The 13,365-nt window shown below is 47.5% G+C and overlaps 1 protein-coding gene across 1 annotated transcript in view; it reads left to right on the plus strand.

Annotated features, from left to right (window-relative positions):
- Positions 1 to 13,365, plus strand: part of sycp2 (synaptonemal complex protein 2) — a 1,164,109-nt gene that overhangs the window by 679,407 nt on the left and 471,337 nt on the right. The window contains exons 20-21 of the mRNA XM_070894856.1: positions 10,642 to 10,720; positions 10,804 to 10,861. Coding sequence (XP_070750957.1) covers positions 10,642 to 10,720; positions 10,804 to 10,861 — 137 coding nt within the window. The remainder of the gene's footprint in view (positions 1 to 10,641; positions 10,721 to 10,803; positions 10,862 to 13,365) is intronic.

Below are 13,365 nucleotides of genomic sequence, written 5' to 3' on the forward strand. Positions count from 1 at the left end.
CAGAAAATATAGGAAGGAAAAAAATGGAGATGGGGTAGTTATTTTGAGTAAGGAAAATATTAGTGCTAGAAAGCGAGAAGGTCCTTGAAGGGAGTCAGAGGCCACAAAATTCGACAACTTAGTGCTGGCAGTTAGGGCCGATGTTGAAAATGAAATCTTCCGGTGCAGCCCGTGCTGGTCACCATTTTGTTGAGCGGAATAGCGTAGGAGGGATGTGCGTGTAGCGGCAGTATGCAGAGTAGGTAGATCGTGATGTCAGTCAGTGGGCGATGCTGATTTGATGCACAACCTGCCATTTTGGATGTTGTCGTTGCAATCGACGCCCTCCTAAACATGTTCAGCTGCACTAGGAACCCCGCACCACTCTATTTTAAAGGGTTACATCCAACTTGCAGGATAGTTGATTATTTCTCCTGTACTGGCTTGTGCAGAGTTTATATCAATACTGACTTGCTGGAAGCCATTTATAATTTTGTAAAGTGTGCAGGGAGTGCTGCTGGGCATTGGAAAGGTGTTGGCTGCTACTGGAAGGCCTCTGACTACACCACTTGCTCCCAAACATGGGGCTCTACTTGCAGTCTTCCTCACGCTGCAGCGTGACAGGGAGATGGAGCATTGGCAGCAAAGACAAGCTGCTCGCAGAGGGAAGAGGGCTCTCAGCAGGAGGGCTCACTGTTATGTATGTAAACATCACCAATGTGTAAGACTTGCCACCAGTGGATGCACCTGTGGGAGACCCAAGGGTCACCTGCACACCCTGGGCAAGCAGGTATAAAAGGCAGTCTACCATGCTGCCTCCTTACTCTGGAGTTACAATAAAGAGACCAAGGTCACAACAGTTTGAGCTTAAGATATACAGTCTTGTGGGGTTATTCTAAACGTAACAATTGGCGACGAGTAACAGATCCCGAACTTTCACGCAGTTATGGCTGTCGTTGGCACTCTTGAGAGATTTGTTGAGGGTGATGATTGGGAAGCCTTCGTTGAGCACCTTGACCAGTACTTCGTGGCCAACGAGTTGGAAAAGGAATAAACCGCGATCAAGTGCAGGGCGATTCTCCTCACCGTTTGCGGGTCCACGATACATGGCCTCATCAAAAATCTGCTAGCACCGATGAAACCAACAGACAAGACATATGAAGAGTTGTGCACGCTGATTCGGGAACACCTCAAGCCGAAGGAGAGCACCTTGATGGCCAGGTATAGCTTTTATACACACCATCGCTCCAAAGGCCAGGACGACCTATGTCACCGACCTAAGATGCCTTGCGGGACTGTGCGTATTTGCTGGACTTTTGGGGGAAATGTTGCGGGACTTTTTCATGCTTGGAATCGGCCACGAGGTCATTCTTCGCAAACTATGTCTGCCAAATCCTTAGATTTGAGCAAGGCCATCACGATAGCCAAAGCTTTCATGTCCACGAACGATAACACTAAACAGATATCATTGCAGCATCGAAGCTCACTGGCAAGTACTGTGCATAAAATAACGCTTTCAGCAGGCAGACCTGTACATGGCAGAGCCTACACGCCTGCAGAGGCCAGACCTAGGGTGACGCAGAGTCCGCTGTGGGGCGTGAATGTGAATCCATTAACACCATGATGGCGCTGCGGGGGTAATCATCGAGCCCATCAATGTCGATTCAAGCACTACGTGTGCAAGGGCTGTGGAACAATGGGGCACCTCCAGCGAATGTGTAAACGTGCTGCGACTCACCACGTGGCAGAGTCGGCAAAAGATGGCGCGGATCACGCTGAATGAGTAAGAAAGGCAACTCAACCAGAGGCTGAAGAGGAAGTGTATGGGGTACACACCTTCACCACCAAAAACCCTCCGATAATGTTACCTGTTTCCATGGAATTAGATACGAGGGCGAGTCAGTCAATTATGAGCCAGAAGGCTTTGAGAAACTGTGGGGCAACAAGGCACAAAGGCCAAAACTAAGTCCAATCCACACCAAGCTGTGCACTTACACCAAAGAGCTCATACCAGTCATTGGCAGTGCGGCAGTGAAGGTGTCGTACGATGGAGCTATGCATGATTTACCACTATGGATTGTACCAGGCGATGGCCCAATGCTGTTCCGCAGAAGCTGGCTAGGAAAGATCCGATGGAACTGGGACGACATCAAAGCACTGTCTTCGGAAGTTGACGCCTCATGCGCCCAAGTGCTAAACAAATTCCCATCGTTATTCGAGCCAGGCATCGGCAACTTCACAGGCACCAAAGTGCAGATCCATCTAGTCCCTGTTGCACGACCCGTTCATCACAAGGCCCGAGCGGTTCCATACATGATGCCAGAGAAAGTCGAGATCAAGCTGGACAGACTTCAACGAGAGGGGATCATATTGCCAGTCAAGTTCAACGAGTGGACCAGTCCAATTGTTCCGGCGTTGAAGAGCGATGGGACGGTCGAAATCTGCAGGGACTACAAAGTAATGATCAACCGAGTCTCGTTACAGGAACAGTATCCACTAAGCAAAACGGATGACCTGTTTGCAACGCTAGCAGGGGGGAAGTCGTTCACCAAGCTGGATCTAACTTCAGCTAACATGACACAGGAGCTGGCTGAAAAAATTGCCGTGCATCAACAAGCACAGAGGACTGTTCATATACCACAGATGCCCCTTTGGGATTCATTCGGCGGTGGCCATCTTCCAGAGGAACATGGAGAGTCTGCTGAAATCGGTTCCGCGCACCGTGGTGTTCCAAGACGACATCTTGATCACTGGCCGCAACACCACCGAACACATGCACAACCTGGAAGAGGTTCTCAAGCGACTAGACAGAGTGAGACTCCAGTTGAACCGCTCCAAGTGTGTTTTCCTGGCCCCAGAGGTTGGATTTCTAGTGAGAAAGATTGCGGCGGACGGCATCAGACCCACGGACTCCAAGACGGAGACCATCAAGAATGCACCCAGACCACAGAATGTGACGGAGCTACATTCGTTCCTGTGACTCCTCAACTATTTTGGTAACTTTCTACCGGGGTTGAGCACTTTGCTACGCAAGGGTGATATAGAAAATAGGTGCAGGAGTAGGGCATTCGGCCCTTCGAGCCTGCACCACCATTCAATAAGATCATGGCGGAACCTTCACCTCAGTACCCCTTTCCCACTTTCTCTCCATACCCCTTGATCCCTTTAGCCATAAGGGCCATATCTAACTCCCTCTTGAATATATCCAATAAACTGTCATCAACAACTCTCTGCGCAGGGAATTCCACAGGTTAACAACTCTCTGAATGAAGAAGTTTCTCCTTATCTCAGTCCTAAATGGCCTACCCCTTATCCTAAGACTGTGTCCCCTGGTTCTGGACTTCCCCAACATCGGGAACATTGGCAGCAAAGACAAGCTGCTCGCAGAGGGAAGAGGGCTCTCAGCAGGAGGGCTCACTGTTATGTATGTAAACATCACCAATGTGTAAGACTTGCCACCAGTGGACGCACCTGTGGGAGACCCAAGGGTCACCTGCACACCCTGGGCAAGCAGGTATAAAAGGCAGTCTATTCACTCTGGAGTTACATTGAAGAGACCAAGTTCACAACAGTTTGAGCTTAAGATATACAGTCTTGTGGAGTTATTCTGAACGTAACACTTACCGCCAAGGGTCTTCAGGGAGCACGTCTCTTACTTGCTCCTAAACCAGGAGCAATATTTGGCGGCTCCCTTTCACCACAGAACATTGCCACCTCTTGAAACCAAATCTGTAGTCTCAGAGCAGGGTGAAGACGGCTCTGCCAGTGGCCCTCATGGTGACTGGCCATGAATCATTTCGCTAGCGGATCCTTCCAGGCTGGAACAGGCAACATAGCCAACATCTCCCAGTTCGCCATCCAGCGCTGGATCCAGCAGCTCACAGAGGCTCTACTCCAGGAGAAGGGAGTTCATTGTTTCTTCTCTTAACAGAGAAAAGCAGGAGGAGCGCACGCGTGGCTCTGCCAGGATATTTAACATGGTGCATGCGGCTTTGCGGGCACCACATATCCATGCTAAGATGGACCGTAACTGCAAAGGATATCTTTCTCTTGATGTGCAGTTAGTATGTGACCACACCCAGCACATCATGATGGTATCCTGGCAGCAGTCATAATGCCTTTATCCTGCTCCAGTCCACTGTGCCTGAAATCTTCCAAGCACCACGTAGAACTCGAGCATGGCTACTCAGAGTCAAGAGCTATCTGGCTGATGACTCCCCTCTGCATTCCCACTGCATGTTGCCTAATCGAGTAGACCATCGCGATGCTGAAGCAACGGTTCCACTGCCTTGACTGCTCGGGAGGAGCTTTCTGATCTTGCGTGGAACCAAACTGAACCTGAATGAATGAAATCTTAGATAGTGTGACAGAAGCTGAGCCTGTATGGCAGATGTCTGAGCTTCTACTGAAGCACTGAGACGTTGGGTCGTTTCTGCTTGTGCTGCAATGGAAGCTGCACCATCCCCCGTCACAGCCAGCATCCTGGTTGGGTCTACAAGTCCTCGAATGGAGTTGCCCATCACTTCCATCCTGGAAATCATGGGCACCCCTCAAAGCCCCGTGCAGTGTTGGCGCCGGACTCCGCTGTGCTCCTTTACAGTGACAAGAGGCTTGCTGGCAGGCCTGTCTTTGCATTAAGCATTTCTGTGTGCATGCCCATTGCTATTCTTCAGAAGGCCGGCCCATCTATCGAAGTCGCCATCTGAGTCCAGTGCAGCTGGCACCCACACTATCTTTTTCTCCAAGCCTTGCCGCAGCCCACTCTTACCCAGTGACTCACCACCTGCAGATCCCACCTCCAGTTTGATGCAGCGCAATCAGGGATAGCAGGGCAGTGGGATTAGTTTTCTATTGCTACAGGGCTATACGGAGAGAGGGGATTCATTTTGGATTGATGCAAAGTTATGGGGAGAGGGCGGGACAGTAGGATTAGTCTTGGATTGCTATAGGACTATGGGGGGAGAGCGGGCCAGTGAGTTTAGTTTGGGATTGATACAGGGCTATGGGGAGAGAGTGAGACAATGGGATTTGTTTGCATTAATACAGGGAGATGGGGAGGCAGGGGCAGTAGCACTATTTTTGGATGATATGTTTATTTGCAACACCTAAAGCTCTGATTGGTCCCCTTGGATGACAAGATCTGATTGCTGATTAGTCCCCTTCGAGGGCAAGACACAACTAGCAGTTTCTCTGATGTGTAATTCCATCCACCCTGCTGATATAATCACTTTGCAAAGTGTAATTTGAGACTGCTCCAGACAGAACAGAGCTCACTTGGAACAGACAGGGCTCACTCTGACAGGTTAAGACCTTCTCCCACCACTAAAAACAAGTTCCTGCCCCGCGCCGGCCATGTTCCTGACCCACTTTCCTCCCCCGACCCCGCAATGCAGGATGAAATTAAGCCGTTTCACCGACGCAAAGATGAAATGTCCATCCCGTCGAATTGTCTCTTATGGGATAATCGCGTGGTTTTGCCAAAAGAAGGCAGGGAAATGTTTATACGCGACCTACACAGTACCCACCCAGGTATTGTCATGATGAAGGCAATTGCCAGGTCGCATGTTTGGTGGCCTGGCATTGACTCAGACTTGGAATCATGCGTGCATTAGTGCAACACTTGCTTGCAACTGAGCAATGCACCAAGGGAGGCTCCACTGAGTCTGTGGTCATGGCCCTCCAAACCATGGTCCAGGATCCACATCGATTTTGCCGGCCCTTTCTAGGAAAGATGTTTTTTGTAGTTTTGGACGCTTACTCCAAATGGATTGAATGCGTAATCATGTCATCCAGCACGTCCACAGCCACCATTGAAAGCCTCTGGGCCACCAATGGCTTGCCCGACGTCCTTGTCGGCGACAATGTACCGTGTTTCACCAGCTCGGAATTCAACGAGTTTATGATCCGTAATGGCATCAAGCAAGTCAGGTCTGCTCCGTTTATGCCCGCGTCTAACGGTCAAGCAGAACGGGCAATCCAAACAATCAAGCAGAGCATGAAACATGTGACGGACGGCTCCCTGCAGACCCGCTTGTCTTGCATTCTGCTCATAGAAACAGAAACATAGAAATTATTTGCAGGAGTAGGCCATTCGGCCCTTCGAGCCTGCACCACCATTCAATAAGATCATGGCTGATCATCACCTCAGTACCCCTTTCCTGCTTTCTCTCCATACCCCTCCATACCCTTTAGCCATAAGGGCCATATCTAACTCTCTCTTGAATATATCCAATGAACTGGCATCAACAACTCTCTGCGGTAGGGAATTCCATAGGTTAACAACTCTCTGAGTGAAGAAGTTTCTCCTCATCTCAGTCCTAAATGGCCTACCCCTTGTCCTTAGACTATGTCCCCTGGTTCCGGACTTCCCCAACATCGGGAACATTCTTCCTGCATCTAACCTGTCCAGTCCTGTCAGAATTTTATATGTTTCTATGAGATCCCCTCTCATCCTTTTAGACTCCAGTGAATACAGGCCCAGTCGATCCAGTCTCTCCTCATATGTCAGTCCTGCCATCCCAGGAATCAGTCTGGTGAACCTTCGCTGCACTCCCTCAATAGCAAGAACGTCCTTCCTCAGATTAGGAGACCAAAATGGAACACAATATTCCAGGTGAGGCCTCACCAAAGCCCTGTACAACTGCAGTAAGACCTCCCTGCTTCTATACTCAAATCCCCTAGCTATGAAGGCCAACATACCATTTGTCTTCTTCACCGCCTGCTGTACTTGCATGCCAACTTTCAATGACTGATGCACCATGACACCCAGATCTCGTTGCATCTCCCCTTTTCCTAATCTACCGCCATTCAGATAATATTCTGCCTTCATGTTTTTGCCACCAAAGTGGATAACCTCACATTTATCCACATTATACTGCATCTGCCATGCGTTTGCCCACTCACCTAACCTGTCCAAGTCACCCTGCAGCCTCTTAGCGTCCTCCTCACAGCTCACACCGCCACCCAGCTTTAGTGTCATCTGCAAACTTGGAGATATTACACTCAATTCCTTCATCTAAATCATTAATGTATATTGTAAATAGCTGGAGTCCCAGCACTGAGCCCTGCGGCACCCCCACTAGTCACTGCCTGCCATTCTGAAAAGGACCCGTTTATCCCGACTCTCTGCTTCCTATCTGCCAACCAGTTCTCTATCCACGTCAGTACATTACCCCTAAAACCATGTGCTTTAATTTTGCACACCAATCTCTTGTGTGGGACCTTGTCAAAAGCCTTTTGAAAGTCCAAATACACCACAGCCACTGGTTCGCCCATGTCCACTCTACCAGTTACATCCTCAAAAAATTCTAGAAAATTTGTCAAGCATGATTTTCCTTTCCTAATTCCATGCTGATTTGGACCGATCCTGTCACCGTTTTCCAAATGCGCTGCTATTTCATCTTTAATAATTGATTCCAACATTTTCCCACTATGGATATCAGGCTAACCGGTGCAGCGAGACCTGGGTGTCATGGTAAATCAGTCATTGAAAGTTGGCATGCAGGTACAGGGGGCGGTGAAGAAGGCAAATGGTATGTTGGCCTTCATAGCTAGGGGATTTGAGTATAGGAGCAGGGAGGTCTTACTGCAGTTCTACAGGGCCTTAGTGAGGCCTCACCTGGAATATTGTGTTCAGTTTTGGTCTCCTAATCTGAGGAAGGACGTTCTTGCTATTGAGGGAGTGCAGCGAAGATTCATCAGACTGATTCCCGAGATGACATATGAGGAGAGACTGAATCGATGGGCCTGTATTCACTGGAGTTTAGAAGGATGAGAGTGGATCTTATAGAAACATATAAAATTCTGACGGGACTAGACAAGTTAGATGCAGGAAGAATGTTCCTGATGTTGGGTAAGTCCAGAACCAGGGGACATAGTCTAAGGATAAGGGGCAAGCCATTTAGGACTGAGATGAGAAACTTCTTCACTCAGAGAGTTGTTAACCTGTGGAATTCCCTACCGCAGAGAGTTGTTGATGCCAGTTCATTGGATATATTCAAGTGGGAGTCAGATATGGCCTTACGGCTAAAGAGATCAAGGGGTATGGAGAGAAAGCAGGAAAGGGGTACTGAGGTGATGATCAGCCATGATCTTATTGAATGGTGGTGCAGGCTCGAAGGGCTGAATGGCCTACTCCTGCAAGTATTGTCTATGTTTCTATGTTTACCTGTTTTCTCTCTCCGTCCTTTCTGAAAAAGTGGTGTTACATTAGCTACCCTCCAGTCCATAGGAACTGATCCAGTGTCGATAGACGGTTGGAAAATGATCACCAATTTATCCACTATTTCTAGGTCCACTTCCTTAAGTACTCTGGGATGCAGACTATCAGGCACCGGGGATTTATCGGCCTTAAATCCCACCAATTTCCCTCATACAATTTCCAGTCTAATAAGGATTTCCTTCAGTTCCTCCTTCTCACTCGACCCTCGGTCCTCTAGTATTTCTGGAAGGTTATTTGTGTCTTTCTTCGTGAAGACAGAACCAAAGTATTTCTTCAACTGGTCTGCCATTTCTTTGTTCCCATTATAAATTCACCTGAATCTGACTGCAAGGGACCTACGTTTGTCTTCACTAATCTTCTTCTCTTCACATATCTATAGAAGCTTTTGCAGTCAGTTTTTATGTTCCCAGCAAGCTTCCTCTCATACTCTATTTCCCGCTCCTAATTAAACCCTTTGTCCTCCTCTGCTGAATTATAAAATTCTCCCAGTTCAGTTTGCTGCTTTTTCTCGCCAATTTATATGCCTCTTTCTTGGATTTAACACTATCCTTAATTTCCCTTGTTAGCCACGGTTGAGCCACCTTCCCTGTTTTATTTTTACTCCAGACAGAGATGTACAATTGTTGAAGTTCATCCATGTGATCTTGAAATGTTTGCCATTGCCAATCCACTATCAACCCTTTAAGTATCATTCTCCAGTCTATTCTAGCCAATTCACGTCTCATACCATCGAAGTTACCTTTCCTTAAGTTCAGGACCCTAGTCGCTGAATTGACTGTGTCACTCTCCATCTTAATAAAGAATTCTACCATATTATGGTCACTCTTCCCCAACAAGATTGCTAATTAGTCCTTTCTCATTACACATCACACAGTCTAGGATGGCCAGCCCTCTAGTTGGTTCCTTGACATTGGTCTCGAAAACCATCCGTGATACACTCCAGGAAACCCTCCTCCACCGCATTGCTACCAGTATGGTTAACCCAATCAATATTTTGATTAATAGCGCCCATGATAACTGCTGTACCTTTATTGCACACATCCCTAATTTCTTGTTTGATGCTGTCCCCAACCTCGCAACTACTGTTTGGTGGTCTGTACACAACTCCCACTAGCGGTTTCTGCCCTTTGGTATTCCGTAGCTCCACCCATACCGATTCCACATCATCCAAGCTAATGTCCTTCCTTACTATTGCGTTAATTTCCTCTTTAACCAGCAACGCTACCCCACCTCCTTTTCCTTTCTGTCCATCCTTCCTGAATGTTGAATACCCCTAGATGTTGAGTTCCCAGCCTTGGTCAGCCTGGAGCCATGTCTCTGTGATGCCAATTATATCATATTCGTTAATTGCTGCTTGTGCAGTTAATTCATCCACCTTATTGTGAATACTCCTCGCATTGAGGCACAGAGCCTTCAGGCTTGTCTTTTTAACACACTTTGCCCCTTTAGAATTTTGCTGTAATGTGGCCCTTTTTGCTTTGGGTTTCTCTACCCTCCACTTTTACTATTCTTCTTTCTATCTTTTGCTTCTGCCCCCATTCTACTTCCCTCTGTCTCCGTGCATAGGTTCCCACCCCCCTGCCATATTAGTTGAACCCCAACAGCTCCGTTACCGGATGTGACCCTACTAGCTCACCGGGGTTCCCCCGGCAGAATTGTTAATGAAGAGAGCTCTCAAAACCAGGATCTCCCTGGTCCACCTGGACCTTAATGATTACTTGGAAACCCGGCGACACCAGCAGAACGTGTACCACAATCGCGCGGCTGTTTCACGTGACATTGACGTTAACGACCCTGTTTTTGTCTTGAATTATGCCCATGGTCCGAAGTGGGATGCTGGCAATGTTTTGGCCAAGGAAGGGAATAGGGCGTTTATCATCAAACTGTTAAATGGCCAAATGGCAGGAAGCGTTTAGATCAGACCAAATTGTGACTGACAACCAGGAATGACTTGAAGAGGACATTACCATCGACGATCCACCAACACACACCCAACCAGCAATTGACCTCGCTGTCAATCGCGAGGATGAACCCACCGTTCCTGACAGTCCGGTCAGACCAGCCGCGGTGCAGTGCAGCAATGGTCTGACCAACTCACACATGCCAGGGTTTCAACTTAGACGATCAACCAGGGAGCTTCAACTTGTAAATAACTTGTACTGAAGACTTTGGGGGAGGAGTGATGTTATGTATGTACCTATGTAATACTTGTCACCAGAGGGCGCGACTGTTGGAGTCCTAATGGTCACCTGCACACGTGCAGGGCCAGTATAAAAGGTTAGCTGCCATGTTGTTTAGGCACTCTGGAGTTATAATAAAGAAGACTAAGGTCACACTAAGTTTAGCTCATAGTGCTCAGCCTCGTGGAGTTCTTCTATACACAACAGTAAGTAAGCTTTGTTGAATTCACATTAACATCGTAGCATCTTAATCTGTTGTAGAAGATACCTGCTAAAAAAGTTGTCGAAATACTACAGGAGGAAGATGAAGAAAATAGAATTTTACAGAAAGCAGCGCGAGGTAAAGAGAGTTCAATTCCATCTTGACCTTAGCAACTGGTTATCTGTCATACATTCGTGGTTGATATTTCACTTTTCTTTTAGACAGGCCGGATGATATTGTTCCTGACTCTCAGCCTGTGGTGTTGAAAGAAAAGCCTTTGTAAGTCTTTATAATATGTTACCAGAGTTCTTTCTAAGTTACGTTTTAATGCATACATATGGCCCGTTGCTGAAAGACATATAGAAATCTGTAAATTCATGCTCCACATGTTCCATTTGTGAGTTCAGGTTGCCAGTAGGGAGAATTAACACTCACTTTACGATACTTTGGATGATTTTCTGTCGAAGCCATGTGCTTTGAATCGAAGGACAACATGGTGTTGTGCACTGACTGATTCTTTATTAGATAGCAATGTTTTAAAATACTGGGATGCAGTCCTACAAGAAATGTATCAGTGGCTGGTTTTTCCCTTTAAATTAAATGAACCCATCAGGTCACTACTCTTGAGTCAGCTTTCTTGGCACTAGTTGGATTACTGTAGCACAGCCATTTGTGAATGTTGACAGATCCCTTTGGTCAAAGATGGGCTGTATATGTGAACGCGAGTACAAAACTGTGGCCATCCCTACCCATCTCTGATCAAAAGCATGAAAAGAAAGATTTTCATTTATATAACACCTTTCACGACCTCAGACTTTCCCCAAAGCACTTTACAGCTAATGAAGTACTTTTAAAGTGGAGTCATTGCTTTAATGTAGGAATCGCAGCAGTCAGCTTGTGCACAGCAAGGTCCCACAAACAGCAATGAGACTGACTAGATAACCCGTCGGTGTTGGTTCAGGTGCTAAATAAATGCAACGTGTTTCTTTAATGTCTAATCGTCCCTGTAGTTCTGGTATTGTATGTAACCTCCTTTTCCATGTGAATATCGAAGCGAAATACTTTTTGGCAGTTCTACCATGTATTTATCCTCTACTGTGGTTATAACTAAATCTTGCATACTGATCTAGTTTAAACACATCATTGCATAGAAATTCACATTTTTTCTACCGTTGCAAATAGGCAAGTTCTGTCTGGGCAACTGCTATCATTTTGCAAGGTGATTATAGAGGAAACTGACTGGAAGAGTATTTATATATTCAATTATACAATTACTTTTGATCATTTAAAGTTGTTATTTTACACTAGAAAATTGAATTATCTGAAATTTGAATTAAATAACTTTGAATGAGATATTTTGGGGTTAAAATTCGGTACCGCCATTTTTGAGGCGGTGTCACCGTATGAGTGAAATTTTCAATGCCTCGTTTCAGGCACAGTATCCCAACGCGAAATTCAGTGTTGGCGCCTAAAGAATTGCTAGCAGTGTAAAATGATAGCGTTGTACACTTACCTGGAGGCGTTTGGGTGCGCTACGTGGGCCGTTAAGCATGGGCTCAACATCCGGGACAGGCAGCATTTGGAGCTACGGCACCCTGATTGAATTGAGGCTTTGATTGGGTGCCTCGTGGTCATATTCGCTTCCGACGGTGAGCATGGCAGACCTTGCAGCAGCTCGTCAACGTGCCCATGGGTTCACGGACACCGCACTGGATGTACTCCTTGATGCCCTGGAGAGGCGTCAGCAGGTGCTGAGGACAGTGGGCTGGGCGGAGACCTCAACCCCAAACATACTGAAGGTTATGGAGGGAAATAGCAGAGCAAGTGTCTGCGCGTGACACGGTGCCAAGGACTGCGATGAAATGTAGAAAAAAGGGGAACGACCTGACGCAGATAGTGAGAGTGAGTATCAGTATCTTTAATTTCAAACTCGAACCTCAACGTACACACTCTGCTCAATGTAGTGTCTCGGAATCCATGCTCTAAGTGGGTGAAACCACAGTCAAGGTTCCCATTTGCAGCCTTACCCACTGTCAGGGCCTGTTTACGCTGTTAAGCTTGCTACTCGGTTCTGCAGACCCACCCCTCATGTTGTTAACTCCTCAGTCTTCATATGCGTCTCGAAGACGGTAGCCTCCCCATTACTGTTAGGTCCTGGCACCCTAATCCCACCATTGCCACAGCAAGTCTACGCCGCGAATGGTACTTACATCGAGCTGTGAAGACTGCCATAGAGTAAAATGTAGTGAAATATGTAAGGCACAGGGGAAACACTGATAGAAGGCCTCTAACTCCGACATTCTGTTTAATGTTACAGGTGAAGCTCGCACACAATCGATGGGAGCAAATGCAGACTGGTGGAGGGGAGCCAGACCTCCAAGTGTTCACTCTGTGGAAGGAACGGATAGCTGCCCTGATGGGCGTCCAAGTTGATGCGATGGCGGTGGATGTGGCTGACCCCCCTTGGGACAGTGACTCTATGTTGAGTTCCTTTGCAGCGACCTGCAGGACACTTGACCCTCACACCATCAACATCCAGCTATCTCCAGGAGACTGGCATTCACGAATGCCTTTCCCGCTTCTGGCCTCCTCCCCTGCGGCTAACCGCTGTTCTGTGCTTGTGCTTTCAGATGACCAGCCAGACCCACCAGGGCCTTCTTGGGCACCTTCCACGGGTACAGTTGGTGACGACGACGAAGAGGACGAGGAGAAGCAGGAGGACGGCACCTCCTTCGACCTCAAGCAGGAGGCTGCGCCGTCTGAGAGCAGGGCCAGCAGCACTG

This window comes from Pristiophorus japonicus, chromosome 12, assembly GCF_044704955.1.
Source record: "Pristiophorus japonicus isolate sPriJap1 chromosome 12, sPriJap1.hap1, whole genome shotgun sequence".
NCBI lineage: Eukaryota > Metazoa > Chordata > Chondrichthyes > Pristiophoridae > Pristiophorus > Pristiophorus japonicus.